This window comes from Cibotium barometz, chromosome 62 (assembly GCF_041138505.1).
Source record: "Cibotium barometz isolate CiBa-2024 chromosome 62, ASM4113850v1, whole genome shotgun sequence".
In the NCBI taxonomy this organism is placed as follows: Eukaryota; Viridiplantae; Streptophyta; class Polypodiopsida; order Cyatheales; family Cibotiaceae; genus Cibotium; species Cibotium barometz.
In genome coordinates this window covers 1,290,789-1,314,672 of record NC_141107.1, presented here as the reverse complement: position 1 = coordinate 1,314,672, position 23,884 = coordinate 1,290,789, and the positions used below count along the sequence as shown (strand labels likewise).

General features: G+C 48.9%; 1 protein-coding gene across 3 annotated transcripts in view; it reads left to right on the top strand.

Moving 5' to 3' along the window:
- LOC147604002 (Mitochondrial inner membrane translocase complex, subunit Tim44-related protein) overlaps positions 1–23,554 on the top strand; it is a 115,293-nt gene extending 91,739 nt beyond the window's left edge. For all 3 annotated transcript variants that reach the window (XM_086795202.1, XM_086795203.1, XM_086795201.1), the window contains 6 exons: positions 16,237–16,329; positions 19,897–19,965; positions 20,157–20,255; positions 20,665–20,733; positions 20,955–21,011; positions 22,424–23,554. In XM_086795202.1, coding sequence (XP_086651328.1) covers positions 16,237–16,329; positions 19,897–19,965; positions 20,157–20,255; positions 20,665–20,733; positions 20,955–21,011; positions 22,424–22,510 — 474 coding nt within the window. In that variant the 3' untranslated portion in view covers positions 22,511–23,554. The remainder of the gene's footprint in view (positions 1–16,236; positions 16,330–19,896; positions 19,966–20,156; positions 20,256–20,664; positions 20,734–20,954; positions 21,012–22,423) is intronic.
- Positions 23,555–23,884: the final 330 nt, after the last annotated feature.

The window sequence follows — 23,884 nt, the reverse complement described above, 5'->3', positions numbered from 1 at the left end:
GAAGTTTCCCCCAGTGTCCTCTCAAGGTGTGAATGATGTCCACCCAGAGAGCCTGTATGACCTCCGCCGGTGGAGTCGCCTGGCGGTCTATGGCCTCCCTGCATCCGGCTCTCCATATGTGCCAAGCCGTCATGCTGCTGATCATCTCCCATTTGTGCCCGTCCCCCTCCTGGGAGACTGCCGAAGAGAAGTCTGGCGTCGGAACCACCGCCATCGCCCTGTCAGAGACCTGGATGGTCACACTGCCAGGGACGTCCTCGTATCCAAGGGCCGGGCCGCTGTCCGTGGCCCAAGCCACCGCACCCCACGTCACCATCATCTCACCTGGCGAGCCTGCAAAAACCATCCTGAGAGCGCGCTGCCAGACCTGCTGTGCCTGTGGGCAATCCCATAAGCAGTGCCGCTGCGACTCCTGTGCATGGCCGCACCGAGGGCAGGACGTTGGGTGTCTGCCAAAAGCTAGCCAAGCCCCCACAGCCAGTCCTCTATGTGCTGTAAGCCAGAGAAAAAGCGTCACCTTCCGGGGCCGGAAGCTGTCCCAAAGGCGCTGCCAGAAGCCCCTAAGGAAGGCAGGGGAGAGCCCCTGTCGCCGCCAATGCTCGGGGTGCCCGCTATCTTGTGCATCTGGATCCGCCGCCCCAGCCTCGCTGTGTACTGAAAAAAGGGGGTGCCTGGGCTGGTAGGGGCCGAATAGGGATCTCGCCAAAGCCACACGCCTGGATCCCACTGAAGGCGAATAAGAGGCCTGCTGTCCCAAGCCCATAATCTCCAAGAATAGTCCTCCCCTATCGAGGCCGGTGAGGGGTCTACATGCCACTGTCTCTGATGAAAGCCGACCACCCGCACCCTCTGAAAGATACAACCCTGGAACTCATCCAAATCTAGTCGGGTCCTCTGAAGCTGGCCTCCCTCTCCCACCTCGAAGGTGAGTGGGGCGACTCTCTCTGCTGAGCCGCAGACCGCTAGAAGGATCTCATGCCGAGTAAAGACGCCCATCCACTGTGGAGGTGGAGGGTCCTGTACTGGAGTCCGCCACTCCCGGGGGATGGCCGCCTCAATGTCCTGCCTCATCAACTCTCTGCCCCTCATCCCGCTGAGTCTCCTCTCCTGAACCTCTAGAGGCAGCTGCTGAAAACATATCCAGTCGTCTAAGGACTGGGCTGGGCCGGAGCTCAACGGGCCCCATGACACATGAGATCGCGATCCAACCATATGACCACTGGGAAGTCGGATCAAGGGGTTCCAGATCAATGGCTGCCTCAGGCGCTCCTCATCGGTGCCTGGGGGAGACTAGATGCTCCCAGGCCCTCAGAAGGCTAGCTGCAAAACGCTCCTCGAAACCAAGGCCCACTCCTCTGGATCGCTGCTCTGTAAAGATCCACCTGATGCTGGGGGTCCAGGGGCCGCTAAGAGAAGGAGTGCGGCTGAGAATCCTGGAAACCAGAAACTCCTTCCACGGCTCAGCGCCTGGTAGGAGGCCACGAACCACCAACTTGCCAAGCAAAGCTCGGCTCTGACAAATAGGATCAACTATGCCCAGGCCGCCTCTCTCCCTCGGCTGAGTGATCACAGCCCATGCCACCTTGGCCCTGGCGGGCCGCCCGTCGCCACCGGACCAAAGAAAGTTCCTGATGAGCCTCTGCACCTGGCCAATGCACGCCCGAGAGAAGGCCCAGCAAGAAGTGATGTACCACGTGGTAGCAAGCAGAACCTGGTTGGCCACAACCACTCGGCCAGCCAAAGATAAACGAGCGGTACTCCAATACAGAAGCTTCTTCCGAATGCTCAGAAGAAGGGGGCTATCTGCTGCTCCGGAGATACGTCAATGCCCACATAGCATCCCAAATAGCGCACTGTAGTGCCGGGGGCGAGCCACTGAAACCCATCAATTGGCCTCCAAGTCGGGGGGGGGCACAGAACTGACCCACAACCCACACGACTTGTGCCAGTTGATCAAAGCGCCCGAAGCTCTGCAAAACCTGTCCATGGCTAAGGCGAAGCGGCGGAGGTTCTCCCCTCCCTGAAGATAGACAGCAGTGTCATCCGCAAACTCCGAGTCTAGGAGCTCCTCCGAGGTGCGAATGGGGAGCTGGAGGCCCGCAAACCTGTATCCTGTGCCGTCAAGAAAGTGCTCATGGCCTCCGCCACAAAAAGAAAAAGAAAGGGCGCCAAGGGGCACCCCTGCCGCACCGAGCGCGAGAGCTGGAACCTCTCTCCGTGCACGCCCTGTATCAGCAGCTGGCTATGAGCCGATGTGTAGAGTGCAGAGACCCCACGGATCCACTGAGGAGGGAAGCCTTCCAAGAAGGCCCAGTCCACCCGATCATATGCCTTCTTGAAGTCGAGAAGGAGCACTGCCAGATCCTCCTGCCGAAATCTAGCCAAAGCCGTAGCCTCCCAGAAAGAGAAGATGTTATCCAGGATGCTCCTATCCTGGATGAAGCCTGTCTGCGTGGAGTGGATGATGTCCGGAAGGTGAGGCTAAAGCCGCCTGCTGATCGCCTTAGCTAGGACCTTGTAGGCCGTGCCTAGCAAGGTGATCGGTCTCCACTGTCTAATCTCCAGTCTGTCTCCTCCCTCTTTGGGGATCAAGTGAATCAACCCCTCTGCCATGCTGTCCGGCATGTCTCCCGACTCCATGATCTCCTGGAATGCCAATCTGAAACCCCTATGCAAGAGATCCCAATACCTCTAGAAGAAAGCCACTGAGAGACCGTCCTCTCCTGGGCATTTGCCCCGAGGAAGTGCCTGAAGAGCCGCCTCTAGTTCCGCATCCGAGAAGGGGGAGAGAAGAGAGTGTTGCAAATGGGCCAGCACAATCGGTCTCGTGAAGCTCCAGACTGCCTCCCGAGCCTTTCTCACCCTGTCATCTGCTGGCTCAGCAGAGAGCAGATCCTTGTAAAAATCTGTGGCGATCGCCCGAACCCTGGGGGGATCCACCACTACCTGGCCATCAGCCTGCCGAAGACGCCTGAGACCCTCTCGTCTGAAGCGAGGCCCTATCACCTCAAAGAAATCCCGAGTCACTCTGTCTCCAGCCTGTGTCCAAAAAGATGCCCGAGCATGGAATCGGAACTCCACCCTCCTCTCCTCGATGGATCTGATCTCTGTGCGAGCTGACTCCATCTGCTCTGAAATCCAAGGGCTCGTAGGATCCCTCTCCTGAAGTCTCTGAAAGGAAGCTAGACTCCTCCGCAGGCTCCTCTCCTGCTCTCTGAAAGCCTCCAGACGGTCCAGGGCAGCCTGTCTGAGCATCCTACTGATCTCCTGCAAACCCCTGTCAAGATCGCTGGCTGCCGATCCTCTCCTGAACTGAAGCTCCTGCCAGACCTGCTCAACTCTGGTCGCAATCTCGGGATCCTCTATGAGATAATCTGGAATCCGGACGCTCTGGCCTCGCTCTCCTCTCGTAGGGTCCTCGATCTGGAGAAGCATTGGAAAGTGGTCTGAAAAAGAAGAGCCTGCAAGTATACCCACAGTGCCACCTCTATCGCAAGCCCACTCATCAATGTAAAACCTGTCGATGCAGGAAAGGTTAACTCCTGTGGCCCGTCCATCCGAGCGCGAGAAAGATAAACTCCCCTGCATCCTGCCAAACTCCAAGAGAGTCCACGGATCCTGGCCTCACCTGCAGCACTAGCTCCTCCCAGGCAGCGAGCTCCGGCCCATGAATGGTCTGCTGGCTGCCCCCCATCCTGTCCTCTGCATCCTCCAGCATGTTGCAATCCCCCCCTAGGCACCAATGGTCTGCCATGGGGAGGGACTGCCTAATGGTGCTCCAGAACTCAGCTCTCCCGGTCGCCCCATTAGGGGCGTAGAAGTTGAGGAAGCCAATGCGGTCTTCCCCAACCCGAAGGATGATCCACTGCGCTCGACCCTGAACCAGAGTGCCAGAATCCACAACCTTGGATAGAAGCTGCTCGCTGACTGAGATGCATACTCCACCCTGGTTCCCCCCAAAGACATGTTTCCCACATGAAACCAAAGACCTGTATCTGATAAACCATAGACCTGTATCCATAAACCATAGGCCTGTTTCCTCGAAACCAACGTCTTGTTTCCTCTCGAAAACCAATGTCCTGTTTCCATGATAGATATACCATCCAAGCACGGTTGCCAAAATCCAGAGAGAGAAAAATAGTGGACGTGTCAAGCAATCCCTGAATACACATAAGTCCAAGACGAAGAGAAACAATACATCTCTTCCAAGAACATCATCCTGTGCATCTTAGCTTGATCCTCTGTATCCCAATCTCGTAAAACAAGGCTTGCAATCCACGATGAGAAATGAAATGAAATGAAATGTTATATTGACGTCTTCAAAAGGCCAAAGTGACCTATGAGACCAAAGTTACAACCATGTGACATCTGATACACTGTTTGGAAAAGAAAAGAAAGAACTGAAGGTAAGTATCTAGCCCTACAATACATCAGTAGGTAGCATCCGGAAGCAGCAACTAGGGAGAGTGGGAAGCTAATGCTATTAGTCAAAATGGGGTAGATGAGTACATGGATACATGAATACATGAATATGGGGGAGTACAAAAGTGATAGTGAGTACAACAGTATATGGCTGGAGTGGTAATCATCCTAGGAGCTAATGACTCTAGCCAGTGGTCCGAATCCCTCTCTGAAAAGGCAATGGTAGCGCTCTTGAATCTCATAATATGCTGTGCAGCGACAGATGTAGTGCTCCTCCGTCTTTGGCTCTATCCAACAAATCTGACAAATCCTGTCCCCTCTGGAGAGGTATGCCTCTAAATCTGTGCGTCTCTAACTGATGTGAAGAGGTGCGGATCTGCCCAATGGCGCACCTCAATCCATGAGACAGATGGGTATCCATGTAGCTCGGTCTAAGTATAAAGCCATCCTCAGTGGTGCGGAGAAGACGGTCTCTATAGAAAGCCATCTTCGTCCCCAACTCCTGTGAGGGCTCTAGCCATGTCCTCCTAGTGTCCAACTGAATGAGGTCCTGTCTGATGACTCTACTAATCTCAGAATGTGTCATGGTGAGAGAGGGTGCCTCCAGAGAGTACCGGAAGGGTGGAAGTCTGTCTAAAGTGAACCCATGGAGCTCAAACCAAGATGCTATTTGCGCATACCAACATGAAGTGTTTCCCTAATGGCTAGCTGATGAGAGGACTCTAAAGCAAGTCGTGCATACCGGTGCCGGGGAAGCTCCTAGGTGCTATGAATGAAGGACACTGACCTGGCAAGAGCCTCGACTACGATCGGTGGTGCTCCCATCTCGGCTCTAATAATCTCATGGGGTACCGAGGCCTTAGCCCGAATCATCCTGGAGATCATGGACACAAGTGGTCTCTCCATCGATCTCCATCCATCGTATGTGCGTCCTGATCGACTGTGACGATCTAGGCTAGGCCCCCAGATCTGTACTCCATATAGCATCCCCGATGTGACCAACGTGTCAAAAAGCCATAGCTTAGTGCATGGCTCTTGAAACTGTACTTGTGAGCACATCCTCTCTAGACCTCCTAGTGCTGCATATCCTCTAGTCAGTCTGGCCTCTGCTGCCCCCCTCATGGAAAATGTGGGCCCAGTGAACACCCAAAGATATGTGTATGAGTCAACATACTCTGCTGTCTCCTGCCCATATGTGAAAATAGGCGCTGCAGATCCACGGAGCTGTAGTATTAAACACCATAACCTTGGTCTTACCAAGGTTAACTGAGAGCCCACTATCGTGTGCATAAGCATGTAAAGTATCCAAGTGCCTCTGCATACCCTCTGGTGAGTCTGCTTTAAGCACAATATCATCAGCATATAAGAGCAGAGGTATCCAACTGCCAGCCAACTGGGCTCCTCTGTCCCCTCGTGTCCCAATATAATCAGAGATCTCATCAATGTATAGTCCAAACACTCATTGGAGGAGGATCCCTACTCTCAGGCCTCATTGGGAGAGCTATGATATTTCTCCAGTGATACAACGCAGATATTGGCAGACTTTGGCACTCATACAGAAGGAGCCAGATCTCTCATTTCTTTTGGTTATTCTTACATGGTGGTCTCCCCACCAATCAAATGGAGATCAGTTTTCGGTGTAGCACCTTCTTGTCATAGATGAATTCTGAGTCCGTACAACATTGTCTATGGGGATGCAGCATTGCACAGCAGATTTGGGGTCCTGTAGCCCAACTTATGGGCAAATTGAGTGGCCGAGCCATGTATGTGACTTGGGGGGCAGTTGCTTGGCTCTCCTAGTCCGGTCCGCAACTTTTTTATGAGGGGAGTGGTACAGATTCTGTTTTTTTCATTCGTAGAGGTATTGCCCAGCATGGTTTATTGCAGGATGTTCCTCACTCTGATTATACACCCCCTAGACAGAGGATTGACACCAGTTGGGAGATTATTGCCAGTATTACAGCGTGGCAAATCTGGAGAGCTAGATGCACTGAGGCTATTGAGGGTGTCCAGATTTTTGGGTCTCAATGCATTAGTACTATATGGGGTGATATCAATTACACTCTTATGGCTACTTGGGCTCGCATTCAGGGGCCCTCTTGTTCTGCGCAGGCAAAGCGTGTGATATTTATGCGGGAATGGGACCATGGCATCTTCTTTTCCTCTAGTACCACAGGTCTTACATGGCATCATGATGCTCCTCAGTGGTTGAAATCACCTTACATATTGGGGTGATTCTATTCTCTTCCGGCTTATAGTTGTGATTGTTGTATGTTTTTCTCATACTTAATAGAAGTCTCTTTGTGAAAAAAAAAAAAACAGAGTCGGAGAGAGCGGGCAGCCCTGTTTCACCCCTATAGTGGAGTGTACTGGCTGGGAGAGACCCTCTGAAGTCCGCACCTGCCCAACTTCTGTCTCATAAAGTGCCATAATACCCCAAATGAGCTCACATGGAACCCCCAAGTCTTGCAGCCTGCGCATCAGTCTAGCTCTGGGCACTATGTCAAAGGCCTTGCGGAAATCCACAAAGCCATAGTAGATCCTCCTCCCATGTGCTCTGCCCTCCTCAATGATAGCCCTGAGGGTAAAGATATGATCCAACGTAGAGAATCTCCTTCTAAAACCAACCTGTCCCTGAGCTCGGACCCCTTCTCTCTGCCCATCTGCTCAACTCCTGCTCAAGAATAGAGGCATATAGCTTGGCCAGCGAGTGACCAATCATAATGGTGCGGTAGTTAGTCGGTAGGCTCGGATCTCCAGACTTGAGTACCGGCACAATCGTGGAAGTACTCCAAGTCCTAGGAAACCCCTCACACATGGCTCTATTAAACATGAGAGCTAGCAAGTTTGCAATCATATCTCTAGCATGTATGAAATGCTCGGCTACAATGCCCTCATGATTCTGTGCCCTCCCTGTATGCAATCTGTTGATGGCCCTCCTCACCATCTCTGCTGTGAAGAAGGTAGAAGTGGGTGGACAGGGCTCTGGAGGGTTCGGTAGTGGTGGCTGCTCTGGTACTGTGTAGAGGGAGGCTGCATACTCGCCCCATGTATCTGGAGAGGTAATGGCTGGAGGCGGGGGGTGCTCTCTAAGCCTCCCCAAAATCTTGACTCAAAAACAGCTGATACATGTCTCTCTCCAACTGAGCTAAGAATGCTCTCTTCTTTCGTCGAATGAGGCATCGGAAGATGATGCGTGACTGTCTATATGTAGTAACACCTGTGGTCACCTCTCTCTGTAGCCGGGCTCTGAGCTCCCTACAGTCATCATCATACCAACTATTCTGGGGCATGCTCCCAGGACGTGGTCGTACTGTGGGCTGCGTGTGTGGGAAGGCCGTCGCTGCAGCTGTATGTAAAGCCTCTGTCAGGATCTGTGTGAGCTCTGCTAATGGCCTCTGTGGATCCTCTGCACTCAACAAGCTGTAGATCTCTGCAGTGTATACTCCATCAGTCTCTCTACAGAAGGTATATCTTGGGTGATAGGACTGCCCAACCTGGCAGGTACTGTAGTGGAAATCCACCGTAAAGGAGAGAAGTGCATGATCCACCGTAACTCCGATGGGCCTGGGGCCAATCGCAAAATCCTGGATACTCGGGATGAAGGCTGGCAAGGCTAAAACATAATCCACTGTGTTGGCCCCATGTCTGTGTGGAAAGCAAGTAAAGCCACTGGCAAGTCTCTAGGCCATTTAAAATGGCCACCCCATGTGCAGTCCCCATCTCCAAGAGTTATCTCCCATACTCAGTACACTCCACCTCATCCTGTGATCTCTGGGTCAAACACATCTCCTCCACAGCTATCTCTCTCAACATCTCCTCCGAAGTGTCAAAGAAGGAGGTCTGGTACTGAGCCGTTTGAGCATTAAAGTCCCCACGTATGATAACGTCTCCCTCCCTGGAGAACTCCCATATGTCCTCATCTAGAATCATATATGGAGATTGCCCCTTGGGTGCTGCATAATGAGATGTGCTGGGTGGAAAGTAACATATAGCAATGTATAGGGGTCTACCCTCATCTGCCCTCACACTGACCCACATGTACCTCGCGCTCTCATCACGGCGCATAACATGGATGCGTGGCTGAAGCTCCTCTCTAAAAAGAACGGCAACTCCTCCAGATCCGCGACCACCATGCGTCGAACGGGCCTCCTGTCTACAAGTCGTCTCCCATCTTGATAATGTGCTGCTTCGGTGGTATATATCCCAATACTGTGCCTCCTCATATGCACGCCTCTTACGGCGTGTGAGGGTCCTCATCTGTCGGCTCGCTTGTCTCTGTGTAATGGTCCCCAGTGCTCTCTGGGCACGAAGGTGTCTATATAGCTCTCTGCACTCATCATCATACCACCGATTCTAGGGCATGCTCCCATATCTATCTGTGTGTGCAATGTGTGTATGATGGGGGAAGCTGCGGGTGGCGGCCGTATGTAGTAGAGATGACGGCCGGGTGGTGAGTGTGTCTAGAGGTGATAGGGGATCCATCTGGAATAGCCCGTCATATACATGATGCTCATATATGTCTGCCAAGTCATGGGTGAAGTAGAAAGTTGTATGCGATGCCTGTGTGGGCTGTGTGGGTGCTGGTGTGGAGCTCGTGAGTGACAGTAAGAGGTACGTGTGATTTGCACCAATAGGACAGGGGGGGATGGTGAAAGATGTCACTGCCTGTGTGGTCTCCATGGACCCCATGATGTAGTCCACTGTGCTACCCCCCCCTGATCGTGGAAAGCATGTCAGTGCTCCTGAATCTTGCCACTGTCTCATCCCGTTATAAATAACGAGATGGTGTCGCGCTCCTAGCTCAAGTAAGTGATGACCATATCTGGTGTTATCCGGCCCCATGTCCTCTGACACCCTGCAAGCTCCTGTGTCCTCCACCTCTAGTGTGTGCATCACCTCGGGGTGCTCGAAATCATAAATGTCACACTGTCGGCTCTGTGTCCGTGCATTGAAGTCCCCCATAAGGAGGACTTCCCCCATGTTGTAGTGTATGATCTCATCTGAAAGGGCTACATATGGTGACTCTCCCAATGGCCCTGTGTCCTTCTCCTCCCCTCTACTCTCCTCCTCTGCTATCATGGCATATCTCAATCCTCTAGGAGAGAAGTAGCATAGAGTAATGTATAACACCCTATCTGTTGAGAGCTGCAGTCTAATCCACATGTATCTAGCCTCCTGGTCACGTGCTACCACCTGTAGGCGCTCCTGTAGCTCTCGCTTGAAGAGTACCGCTGTATCTCCAGATCCTCTCGATGTGCTATGCCGTGTGGTCCCCCTGTATGTAAACTCCCACTGATAGCCCTCTACTTTGGGTAGCCCCCTCTCTAGGCTCTTGTGCGTCTTTGTAAGTAGTATGATGTCCCGTCTCTCCATGGCCTCCTCCATCCTCCCAGGATGTGTCCAAAGTGCTCCATTGCAGTTCCAAATTGCTATGTGTATCTGTGAATTTGGATCCTCCATAGGTGATGTCCCATAGGCCGCCTGGTGCTAATCGGTGGCCTTGCCATCGATGATGACACGGCCATCGCGATAGAATGCTCTCTTGCCCTCTTTCCGGGCCTGTAGGACTCTCGGCATGCATGTTTTCCTGTGTTCTATCTGCATCCTTGTAAGGTCGTCATCCAAATAGATGGGATCTCCTTGTAATCCTCGTAGAATCATCCTCTTCCTCATGAAGGTGACCCTCTCCGTCTCTCCTACAAACTGTAGGATGAGGGCTCGCTTGCGTGTTGAGTCTTTCCCGGCTCTCCATGCTTTGGTGAAGGGGAGAGGGTCCTCTTCCCTGTAGCCGAGCTTCATGCATAGAAGCTGTCCATCTTTCTCGGGAGTGGAGTCGGGTGTCTCGGCTATACCTGTGACTCGAATGTTGAGGCGGTGGGCATGCCTCATCTTCTCCTCCTCAATGGTAGTGTGAATGATTTGGTGTTCTTTCTCACTTCTTTACGGATGTTCTTCTTCACCACTTCAACCCATCCTGATTGCTTGGCTTCGAGTTTTCCCTCCATGCCCTTTGTGATCTCCTTGGAGATCTCTTCTTTGATGGCCGTGAGTGTTGTCATTGATCTCCCCTTCTTCCTTCTCGGTGTTCTTGACGGCTACCAGTTCCACTTTCAATGCACTCACCTCCTCCTTGAGTGCCGTGTTCTCTTGTTCAAGGTCCGTGACCCGTGCTTCGAGGGCCATGATGTGCCGGTGTAATTTGTTCTCCACCTCATTGAGGTTGGAATCGGATGTCTTCTTGTTCTCCTTGATTAGTGCCTTCATTGCCGTCTCGAGAGCCTCGAGCTTCTCTTGGAGACTCGGAGCCATTCCTCGAGATTACTCTGCAGCGCTTCCCACAGGCAGGGAGGAGAGAGAGAGAGAGAGAGAGAGAGAGAGAGAGAGAGAGAGAGAGAGAATGAAATGATATATTAACGTCTTCAGAAGGCCAAAATGACCTATGAGACCAAAAAGGTTACAACAATTGGTGGATCTGATACAATGTCTGTGTAAGAAAAGCTAAAAACAACTAAACAACTAACTGAAACTGAAACAACTATGAGGAAAAGTACGGTACTAGGAGCTCCTAATGGATAACATCTAGGAGGAAAACTCCAGCAACAAAGGTAAGCATCATACACATCACTATCCAAAGATGTCTCTCATCGGTCGATGGCGGATATCCTCAATGTCCTCCATGGTGAGTACTCTGACTGGACGTCTCCCATGCCGTGCTAGTATGGTCCTGATCCTTTGTTGTAGTCTCTGCCGATGTCGAGATGGGCCTCTCATCTTGGGGCGCCTGGACCGCCCTAGCTCTATAGCCCGATCAATCAGTGTACCTCTGGTGCGGCTATACTCTGGGGCTATTTGCAATGCCTGCTGGCCTGACTGCGCAATCTCTGGTCGAAAGAAGTCTGTAATCTGCTAGGTGTCTCTCCCTCTCTGATCCCCTCCCTCTCAAGAGACCCTCTCTATGTCTACGAAGCTCCAGCAAGTATAATCCGAGGCATCTCTGATCCTGGTATCTCATGACTCTAGAAAGTGGTCCGAAACCCTCTCTAAACAGGCAGTGAAAACGGCCTCGTATCTCATAATATACTGGACAGTGACATATGTAATGTAACTCTGTCTCTGGCTCCATCTGGCATAGCTGACAAATCCTGGCCTCAGCTGGTACTCCTCTGAATCTGCCAGTCTCAATCTCTAGTTGGTGTGAGGATGTGCGCATCTGAGAGAGAGAGAGAGAGAGAGAGAGAGAGAGAGAGAGAGAGAGAGAGAGAGAGTTATGTTGCTGCCTTGGGGGCCTGACGAAGGAAGGGTTGGTGGGTTGGTGGGTGGATGGGTGGGACGAAGGGTGGGGTGGGGTGGGTGGGGTGGGTGAGGCGAAGGGACTAGCGGGCAGGGTGCACAGCGTGAGTGCAGCAGAGCAGAGCAGAGCAGCGCTGCCAGGGGTGGGTGGGTGGGATTAGTGAGGTGAAGGGACTAGCGGGTAGGCAGGTGGATACGAACAGAGAGAGCGGGCAGAGAGAGTGGTGGGAGGGGGCTACGAGGAGAGAGAGAGATGACCGAGTCCTTTTGAGAGAGAAATGAAATGAAATGAAATGTTATATTAACGTCTTCAAAAGGCCATAATGACCTATGAGACCAAAAGTTACATCATGGTGGATCTGATACAATGTCTGGATAAAAAAACCCAGAAAATGAAAAAAACCCAGAGAGAGAGAGAGAGAGAGAGAGAGAGAGAGAGAGAGAGAGAGAGAGAGAGAGAGAGAGAAATGAAATGATATATTAACGTCTTCAGAAGGCCAAAATGACCTATGAGACCAAAAAGGTTACAACAATTGGTGGATCTGATACAATGTCTGTGTAAGAAAAGCTAAAAACAACTAAACAACTAACTGAAACTGAAACAGAAACAACTATGAGGAAAAGTACGGTACTAGCTCCTAATGGATAACATCTGGGAGGAAAACTCCAGCAACAAAGGTAAGCATCATACACATCACTATCCAAAGATGTCTCTCATCGGTCGATGGCGGATATCCTCAATGTCCTCAATGGTGAGTACTCTGACTGGACGTCTCCCATGCCGTGCTAGTATGGTCCACAGCGGGCAGGGTGCACAGTGCGAGCACAGCGGGCAGAAAGGTCACTCAGCTGTGTATTTCCTGCAACCCCACCTGCTCGCAAAGAGAGAGAGAGAGAAAACCCCTTGGCTATTAGCCCCTCGGCGCCTCCTTCGGCTTGCCTCCTTCCAAGAGAGAGATAGAGTCGTGCTGTTCAGCCCTTGTGCCTCTGTGGCCGCCTGCAGTCCTCCTGGTTGTAGAGAGTCTCCCGCCTTGCGCCTGTTGCTAGCTGAAGCCCATACGTGCCCATTCGTGCAACCACCTGGCGTAGAGAGCTTCCCACCTGACACCCGCCTGGTTGCCCTGACTGGCTGCAGCCCACCTAGCGCCCGTAGCTGACTGTAGCCCGCCTGGCTGTAGCCCATGTGCGCAGCAGCACCCTGGTCTTCCACACGTGTGCGTAGCAGCGCCGACTCCATACGGCGACCTGCCCAACGATGACCACCAACCGGCACTCGCCGCTGACCATAGCAGCTATAAAACGCGTTTTTTATAAAAAATACTCGACGGGACGTTTTTTTTGGATAAAAAACATCCTTTTGAAAAAAACCGTGAGGTTTTTTTTTTATTAAAAAATTTGCCAGGCTAACGTTTAACGTTATGCCTGGGCTTTTTTGGGATCCGCGTGCGCTCTGCTGCTTCCCGAACCTGACGCCCAAGTTCCAACCTCACACGGTACGGTACTCTCTCTCTCATCTCTGCGCCCCTGCTCGCCGCTCCCCCTCTCCCCCTTCGTTCGCTTCCTCGTTGTGCTGGTCGCCCCCCTTGTACTCTCTCTCTCTCTCTCTCTCTCTCTCTCTCTCTCTCTCTCTCTCTCATCTCTGCTCGTTCGCCCCTGCTCGCCGCTCCCCCTCTCTCCCACCCTTGCTCAGGCCCCCAAGGCAACAAGATAACTCTCTCTCTCTCTCGATTGAAGATTCTCTCTGTCTTAAGTCTTGACTCTTACATTCTCTCTCTCTCTCTCTCTCTCTCTCTCTCTCTCTCTCTCTCTCTCTCTCTCTCTCTCGACCAAATGTAATTAAACTAGTGTTTTTTATTTAAAAAAAAAAACGGCGTTTTTTATTTTGGCCCCGTAAAAAAGACGTATAATACGCGTATTATACTTTGCCGTATTATACGTCCCGTCCCGTACCTGGCTGCTATGCCGCTGACCACACGGCGACCACCTCCCGTCACATGGCCAACCCTCGCCTTTTTATAAACATGCGATTCAAATCGTTTTTCTCAAAAAGCCAAAAGCAAAGAAAAAAAACGCATGCCTCCAATAATAATATTTTTAAGTCATGAAAGGTTATTAAACCTTATAAACTTTAAAAATCCCTTTTGTCCCCTTTCACACTTGGGCTGGCCACCATATATGGGTTTCCTTTTTATATCCAAACTGATGTCTGTTCACATTGTCCATCTTGTGTCCGTGCCCGTGCCCACCTGCTTGTTGTCCAGAGGGAAAAACACAAGGTCGTAACAGACAGAGGCTCTATTCCAAACAATGACATACTAGCACAGGCTATGGGAGCTTCCGCTAGATAGATACCCCCGGCTAGCCCTGGAGTCCTCGAGACAGTTGACACCCGGGGTGATACAACGTGTTGGTATGCATAGCTAGGCACTTGGTTTGGATGCATGGCATGCAGATGGAGGCAGTCCCCCCATTCTAGTACAGCATAGAGGCCCTATCTTTTGCTCTCAGCCGCACACAGCGAAATAGGGTTATCAAGAAGGATATTGTCAGACTAGATATTCAGAGGACATGGGAGTTCACATAGTCGTCCACTGGGGACGAAGATGGCCTTCTACAGAGATCACCTCCTATGCCTGACAGAGGATGGCTTCATCATCTGCCCACGCTACATGGACACACACCTATCTTTTGGGGTGAGATGTGCGATCGGCCAGATCCGCACCTCGTCCCACCAGCTAAGAGTGGAGACTGCCAGGTATGGGCCTAGGGCTGCTGCACCAGAGGATAGGATATGCTAGCTCTGTCACACAGAGCCTGAAACAGAGGATCATTACATATGCCGATGCCTTGTATACTATGAGATTCGGGGGAGGTTCCACTCTCTCTTCCAAGCTGGGTTCGGACCACTTGCTAGGATCATGGACTTCTTAGATCAGAGATGCCTGGGACTTTTTCTTCTAGAGCTCCGTAGACACAGGGAGTCCTTAGCGAGATCCAAATCAGTTGTACTTGCTCGAGGACCAGCATAGAGAGCTCTCATCGACTTCTTCTAGACCAGCGCTCTGAGGGCCGATCCACCCACCCTCGAGAGAGCCACTGAGTTATGCAAAGCTCGACGCCCCAGACCCCATGGCCCTCGCCACGGCCACGTCACCACAAGAGGATCCGGGTCATCATCTCCCATCATCGCAGGACCTTCTCGTGCCGGCTCAGTTTTACCACCTTGAGCACCATTTCACAGCAAACCATGAGAGATGTATTAGGGTGATATGAGAGCTCTCTGCTCATGTACCTAGATCAGATTTTATAGTTCTAGATTTTTGTTATCTTTCTTTATTACTATTTTGTACCCAGGAGGATGTACCTCATGGATATGATGTAACCTTTTGGTCTCATAGTTCATTTTGGCCTTTTGAAGATGTTAATACAACTTTCTTTCTTTCTCTCATTGTCCGCTCCTCAGCCATGTCTGCGCACTTCTTTAAGCCTCCATAGCTAAGCTCAGCACTGAACCCTATACTTCCCACATCATCACTTGGGGGGTGTTAGAGTAAGGACCCGCCCTCCACTATGAGGAGACATCAGATGGTCAGGCCCTCAGGCTAACCCATTGCAGGATAGAGGCTATCCCCACCCCCGACTCTTTAGTACGTTTGGCGAGACCATCGAGGTAACCTGCCCCTAACACCCCCCCCCTCTCGCGCGCGCGCGCACACATAGCGGAGGCCATCTGTGTCATATAGACAAATATATCATTCAATACGCTCCCCAGCCAGCAGGGGAAGCTACAGGGAGATTCCTACCACATGTAGAGACATCGAGGGGCCTTTCTACACATCTGGCAGTAGGGCTCCTTCCTCTTGGACAGTGCCGGTGACCTCACTTGGCATTACAGGCCAACACCAATTTGGCTTGCACGCCCCCCCCCCCCCCCGCCCCCCTCTTTCCCCTTGTATGAGGTAGTTCCCTCCAAGAGCGGCCAGCCATGGAGGGGACTACCCTCACTAGTGTTTTTTTACTCTCTTGAGGGTTCTGAGCATGTACTTCAGCCTGCTGGCTGGTTTTTCATATAAATAATATAAGGATCATTTTACGGGGAAAAAGAAATGGCATGTGTTTCCTAAGACCAGTCTCGAGTATGTTCAGCTTAACCTTGTAAGTCATGTCTTGGAGACTTGTCTATGAGGCTCAACTTTTTCTGGCACAAGATAGAATGCTCTCTTAAAAGGTAGGTGTTCATATCAAAAGATCATTAGTTAAAGACTAGCTTATTGTGGTACAATGCTGAGAAAGTTGGAAAGTGGAGCTAAGGAGACGAGTAAAAGAGGAACTACAAATAGAAACATATGATTGGCCAAGGGGCATTCTCACAATTAATACTATCAGAATGGTTTATTTCAAAACTACTTTTTTTTAACCTTTCCTGCAACATTTCTTTGCTTTTTCAGACTTGATTTCACATTTATTTTCTAAGATGCCTTCGTGTTAATAGGTACTTAACTACCCGTCTTTTTTGAGCAGTTGAAGACTGCATATGCAGTAGCTAAGCTTCGTCAAAAGGCGGGATATACAAAGCAAAAGTTTTATTCTGAGGCTTGTACTCTTTATAAAGAGGTAGCTCTTCTGGGCCAAAGATCCTTTTACTCTTCCTTCATTTTTTTACATTAGAAATATTTACCTGGGTTTAGAGCATGCATATGGTGTGCACATGCTGTGCCTATGTGCCTATGGTGGCTTGTACTCTTCTAGACCAAAGATCCTTTTACTCTCCCACTTTTCCATAAGAAATATTTACATGGGTTTAGAACATGCATTTGGTGCTGTGCCTATGTGCCTATGGTGGTGCATGTTTATCGCACGGCTTATTGATAGAATTTGTGAATGTTTTGCAAAAGTTTAAAGCAATTAGGGAAACTGAGACACTTTGAGATTAGATTTGTATTTGGAGCTAATTGTGTATGCTTTAGTAGAACTGCTCACATTGAGCTTTGAGTGAGTGGTTTATGATACAAGATTTTGCATTTTCTAGCAATGTATCACTTATTCCGCATGCCTATGCACACAGGCATGCACTAAGCAAACTGCTTGTATCAAGCTTTGAATGAATCTTCATGTCCAATGCTCAAGGTATATTAGATCTGAAAAGGCTACTTTTGTTTAAGTTCATAAAGCATTCTTCTATATAAGTTCCAACGTGTTGTTTTGCTTGATGTCTTCCACCATCATGTTGAGTATGCCAACCATGCACTTGAAAAGGTGACTTTCCCATGTCTTGAGTTGACCAAATGGTATTATGATTCTAGATAATGTGCCGCCATAAATAAATTGATGTGTTGTTATCATTATTGTTTCAATAGCTTAGAGCCACACCCCCCCCCCCCCCCCCCCCCCCCCCAATTTAGAATGCAAGGTGCTTAGATGTGCAGGCTAAAGACCACTTTACAGGCTAAAATAGACTCGGCTAACGGATTGAGGGGATTCTCCTTCAAATCTGTGAATTTGAACTTGTAGTACTAACATATATGCCGTTGGTAAGTTAGTGTGATTGGTTCTTGATCTGTATGTGAAAGACCTCACCATTTCAGGTGTTCAAGAGGAGATTTAGAGAGTAGGAGCTCCAAGCAGCTCAAAAAAGGGAATTGGATGGGACACACCTTGGGCTCATGCTTGTTTGGCACACTTAAAAAAAATTTGATCTGAATGTGTTGATAAAAGTTGGTAGGCCAGATAGTGTATGAAAGCTTGTAAGGAGTCCTGCCTCTCTTTCAAACTTTGGGAAAAGCACAACTGAGAAATCAGCAAGAGTAGGTCCTGAAACATGCACTAGAGGATTAGGTTACATGATCAATACCATCTGTGTATCGTGAGGATAAAAACCAACAAGATTTAGCCTTCAAACTATTTATCAAACACTGTTAAGAATCCAGTACCATTTAAGGAGGGGATTGACTTGCTAACCTCCCAGCCATAGCTCCTCTCAGCAGCTTCCCCAAGCTTGAGATTAGACCAGCACTTACCTACGACTCCTGGCCGGAACCCCTTCTCGAGGTGTTAAGGCTTGGTCTCTTGGATGAGCTAGAAGTAGCCAATGAGATCTGATCTGCTTCATAATAAAGAGTATGGTTCCTATCTTCATTAATGTTCTTAGTGGGGGTGATTTGTGCCTGAAAAGATGTTATCCAAGATACTCCGATCCCGGACAAAACCTGTCTGAGTGGAGTGCATCAGAGTGGTGAGGTGAGGCTGGAGGCGGAGACTGACGAGAGGGTGATCGGACTCCAGATGTTCAATTTGCATGTTGCCGATTTGGCAATTGTGCTGTGCAATCTCCTGCTCAGTGCGCCAGGGATGCCCGCTGGACCCCTTCTTGTTTCTTTTCATGGCCGAGGCCATGAGCTCCTCCTCCAGGCATAGGATACTGGCCTTCAAGGGCTGCGCCTTCCTATTCGCACCATGCAGGAATTTCTAGATGCAGAATTTGTCAATGACACTGCTGCATACTTGACAGGTTTGGAGGGTAACCTCCGTTGATTTGTGGCAGCAGTAGAATAGTTTTGCTTGGCAGGAGTACACCTAGCTCGACTTGGCATCTGGTTGATGAGTTCTGATGGATTCCATTTGGTGCAGCAATACGCTATTTGGGCTGCCAGGTGGGCCTTGATATTTCTGCAGAGCAGCAGATCGCCCCCCTCCTCCTGGTTTCTCCCATTGTAGCATCATTAGCACCCCTTCACGGCTGGCCTGGGGGCCAACTACCCTCCGAATGGCAGCCTGGAGATGTCTCCCCCCAGGCAGAGAATGGGAGTTGTTGGGCGCCAGGGAGGGAGGTGGTCTGTAGACCCTCCTCCGCTTGAGGTCAGAGGCGTCTCATGCTGGCCTCTATGGCTTAGGGAGGACCGCCCTCTTGTTCATGTGTAGTGGGACCCAGGAAAGTGGCGATGGGTTGATCTGGCGGAGCCTTGCAGCAATATCCAGAGGGTGGCACCCCCCCGAGGAGAGCCAATGGCGTTGCCCCATGGCCGAGAAGGTATCGCAGCGCATCCTTCGACTCCACATCTGATCCAAGTGTCGCCCACACAGGCAGTCATGTGGGGTGCAGTCACCTAGATAGCAGGGTCAGGCTACACCCTACTTTATGAGGATGATGGGAGCGGCTTAGCACTGGTTCTCAGCCATCTCCACATCTCCGTGGTTATAGTGGCCACTGCCTCAGTTCGACCATGGGAGCCGAGGATGGGCACCAACCAGTGATGGGAGCTCATTGGCAGCTTGGCACATCTGGCGTGCTTGCTGCAGCGAGACCATCGATGGACTTGACTACACGTGTGGAGACCGCCCGAACCATATGGGTGGATCTCATCCACACTTAAGAGGGCGCTTCGAGCACTTGACCACAGAGTCAGAGGGCATGCAGTAGAGACAAGAGGTGTTCCTTCACATGCTTGGACCCCAGGACCCTTCCTTTTCCAGGAAGGATGGAGGAGTTTCCTGGCATTATAGGCCCCGAGTGTGGCTTTCCCCCCTCTCCCTCTGATGCAACCTCCCTCCCAGAGCAGCCAGCCATGGAGGGACCCGTTTCATGTTTTTTTGTATATATTGACTGCGTTTTCGTAGTGCTTGTACTCTTCCATTCTTGCTGGCTTTTTCTTTAACTAATGAAAGGATGATCTCTTGGGAAAAAATTGAACATGTGGAACTGGTGTGAATATGGAGTGGTCGGGCACTTGGCTAGGCAGTATGGACATTAGGGAGACACAGGGAGGAGCCTTGCTGGATAGCTTTGCTGCTAGCATGGGCGCTTGGTGGGTGGACAAGGCCACCTTGGGTCTGGGAGTCTAATCTGGTACAACCCATATAGATGGTCCGCCCTTCTAATCTGGTACAACCCATATAGATGGACCAGGCTGAGTGACTGGTAAGAAGTTACCCTCACATGAACTGTGCATCCTCTCTCAACTCTAAACTGACCTCGTTTACTTTTTCCACATGGCCATCTAGGCTTCAGCCTGGAGCCACAATGAGGGGTTGCAGCTATTTGTTGAAAGAAAGTATTTTAGAAGCAGAGTAATCAATTTTGACTCGGTTGTTGTGCAGTGTGAGCATAGCCTTCTGCATGAAGACATACTCTTAATGTGTTTGAACACTTCAATTGTTGTTTTCTTACACTCCAATTGTTGACAGATAAATTATGCTATTGCTGAAGGAGATCGGAATATCCTGAGGCAGCTGGTCACAGAAAATATGTTTTCCGTGAGCCTTTCTTGATTACCAAGTGCTTTGTTTTGAGATGAAGAAACATGTTTTGCTTTAGTTCAAGTCTCCGAATGGGAGGGCCATCTGCTCTATAAATTTATTCTTATTATTTTTTGTTGGTGAAAGCAAGTCACAAGAATAGTCATAATTTCATCTGTGGGTTTGTAAAATTTCTTGCTTTTTCTCAGATATTGAAAAAGGAACTGAAGCAAAGGGAGGGTGTGTGGGCACGTGTCCATTGGGAGACAATAGGTCCACTCAAGATACAAACCCTGCAAGGACGAATGGTTGGATCCACCTTTATTCATCAAAATGTTCATAGTTTTACTTAACGAAATTTTTGAAAACACATGCATGTACACACATACATATAAAATGCCTTTATTATTTCAGGTAGCCTAACATTTGTGCATGTGTGCACAATGCTTCCTTGATGATGAAATAGGCCCCATCAATACTACAAGTCAAATTATTAATATTTTATCATCAAAGTATATATAAACAAACAAACCTCAAAATTTTGGGGTTCATAATAAAATTTGATCTGCTTAATATGACTAGTCATCACACTGTTTGTACTTTTACTGGTATGCTAGAAAATTTCATGCAAAATCTTGTAGAAGATTGTGTGCTCCAGGGTGTGCTTTCATGTAAAGAATTTGCATGGGTTTGTGTTGAATTCTACATTTTCTGCAGGCTGCAACAGATAAAAAAAATCTTGACAATGCTTTTATACAGCTTACATTGATGATACGATGCAATCAAGTACGTATGGTGTTGAAAGATTAGCGGGGTCTGTAACTTGCTTTTAAAGAAGGTTTAGTGTGAGGTGATCTTTTCCATGGGTAGTCATGCCTTCCATGGATAGCCATCTTATAATGTGCACTTGAAGGAGGTGTGCTTTTTTCATTGCCTGCGTCATGTTGTATAACATTTGACCACTCATCTTTGGCTTTTTTGTCTTCTGATGTTCTTCACTGGCACAGAAATTCGGAGCTTTTGATAAAGATGGGAATCTGGTAGCTGGTGATCCTGACAAACAGGTATCTTTGTTTTATGTTGCTTCTGGTGTTCACTGACCCGTTTGAGGCGTCCTCTAATTGTAATTAGACAGTATAGGAAGTCAATTAATAATGCAACTGTGGGCCATCTTACACATTTGCTGAGTGCCTTTCTGAAACTTTTCACACATCTTTCATCCTATGTATACGTCTTGGGTTAGAATTTTCTTTACCTCAGGATCAGTGAATGAGAGAACATGGACGGTGGGACTTCAATAGCAAGAGGCCTTCCATGAAGATGGAGTAAAGGAGGGGGGATAGAAGTGTTGGCTCAATGGATATGGAGGGGGCTTCCTGTTATGTACCTGGACACTATCCTGTTATGTACCTGGACACTAATCTATGGATTAGGGACCTAATCCGGCGGGGTCAGGGCCCCGGTATTAGGGATTAGCAAACAGATACTTGGCTAGGGTTCTTGGATTGATAAAACAAGCGTAATGGCCTATTATGGCAAGTTAGCTATTTATGGCGTAGTTATCACTATATAAGTGAGAGCTTGGGTTATTATGAGACACAGTTGTGTAGATGCACCATTGATGGTCTGGCTTGGACCAGGAGAGCAAGCATGCTCATGCCTTGCAGATGGCGAGTACGTATGTTGGTGTGTCCAAGGCTTTCAAGCTGGCTTCGGTGGTATGGGACGCTGGAGTTAGACACGGACCTATGGGATTGTGTAGGAAGCCCTAGCCTTGGCTCGAGGGAGATCAGTGGATGTTGGTTGCAGTTGGGAGGTGAGCTAGTCTGCTACCTCATGATTTGGTTTAACACTAACCTTGGTTTTCAGCTGTGTTTAGGGAAGATTTTTCACAGTTGGTATCAGAGCAACCCTAACATTGTTTCCTGTGACAAAGAATGTGGTCACCCACGCTCACTTGTGCACACCCCAACACATTTTTTTGTCTTGTTTGTGGCCAAAAGTAATCAAAAGCAGGCTTTTGATTGTTAAACATTAATATATCCTTCTTCCATAGTCCATCGACGAAAGGCAAAGGTTGGTCAACTCTGGTCAATGCAAGTCACATACCGGTCAAGTCTAGTCACAAAACTGCTCAGAATTGGTTAAACTGGCCCAAATTGATCAAATCTTGTCAAACAATCACAAGAGGGCACTATCTTGTGCAAACCATGCAAGGCTATTGAAGGCACTCAAACCTATCATGTACATACTATGTCTTCCATCTGGTTAATTACTGCCCACACTCACCTCTGTTTAGAAGGGGATTAAGGTCTAGCTGAGTAGAGGTCGAATAGAGTCCATTTAGGGGCTAATGGCTCCTCTCTCTTTCAGCTATAAAAAAAGTTTTCTTTTTCAGGATGGGGGGTGTGTGAAGATTTGTTGTCAACAACACAAATTGTGATTGAAATTTCTTTTCTTCTTTTCTGCTTTTCAGATTTTGGTTGAGGACATCTGGGTGTTTGAAACCATGCTCGGTCTTCCTGATAAGAAATGGCGGCTGTGTGCACGTATTACACTCTAAGATGCACAAAGGATCAAGGCTTCTTTACATATTGGGATCCCTTACAGATCTTTGGTCTGCTTGCAGAAAAGAGGGCTTCTAGACCCTTTTGAAGGAAATATTTTTTCTTTCATGTCAACATGAGACTTGGATTACAAGCGCAGTTTTTTATGGGTCTGGGTTCATTAGTCTCTGTCAACAGAATAGCAGGAATGCATGCGGAAGATGCTCGTGCTTCTAGTGTAGTGTGCTTAGTCATAGCCAACAACAAACTTGATAACAGAGCATTTTGAATGTGGGAGACCTTTATGAATTACTGCTGTGTTCCAATGCATGTGTGGTTTTTCCAATATGAGTAGGGAGGACCTCCCACAGCTTTAATATCCCACCATTGAGTCAGAAAAACACATGCTTTAAAGCATTAGAGGCATGCGAATTTCAGGAAGACAAATAAGTGGTCCAAGTGCTGTCTTTTTCTCAGGATGTTGATATCAGGCAATTTGCACCTTTCGCAAAGAGAACTTTGGGCAAAGATTTTGTCTTTATGAGGGTTTTATTACTTGTCAAACACTTAACTTCTTTTCTTATTCTCTGGAGACTACGGTCAATGTGTCCACCATTTGTTTTACAGGTCATTTTAGTGGCAGCAAGCCCAGTTCCTGCTTCATTTTTTGTCAATGTTTGCTTTCTTTAAAGCACACTACTATACACTCTGGACATTACTGAGTACTTTCTGAGTGTGTTTTTTTTTTTTTTTCACAGCCCTATTAAACTGTTCCATGTGGACCATGCGTAGCACCATGTTTCTTGGGCTTTCCATAATTGGCTGATTAAGTCAAGCCAAAATTGCCTATGTGGGAGGTGCTCACTTTGGAGAGCAGCACATTTCCATTGAGCTTGCTTGTATTGAAATGTGTGATAATTATATGCCATGCACAAATTGCAAGTGGAGACAAGAATGAAGTACACCTACCATCAGTACGCCTCAAGCGATTGCTAATGTTGTCATGATGGGTGTTTATGTTTCACCTCATACTCTAATGTGCCTAATAAGGTTGTTTCAAATGAGTTGATTAATCCGGTAAACCACAATGTCTTTGGTGGTAACCAATAGTTTAGGATTATAAAACATAATCATTGAGTCGATAGTACAATATTGAAATTGAGGTAAATTAGGGGTAGCGCAAAGTTCAAGTACAACAAATTGGTAATGATGGCTTTCCAAAAGAGGTAGAGAAAGTGGAGAAGAGACCATCCATATCGGGAGGTGGATATGGCAAGGTAGCTCTATTACGAGCCATTCCACATTGAGAAGTTATTGTCTTGAGTTTATCTCCTTAAAGGCATGGCTAAATGCACACATTGTCTTAAGTGGTTCTGGACATTTTTACCTTG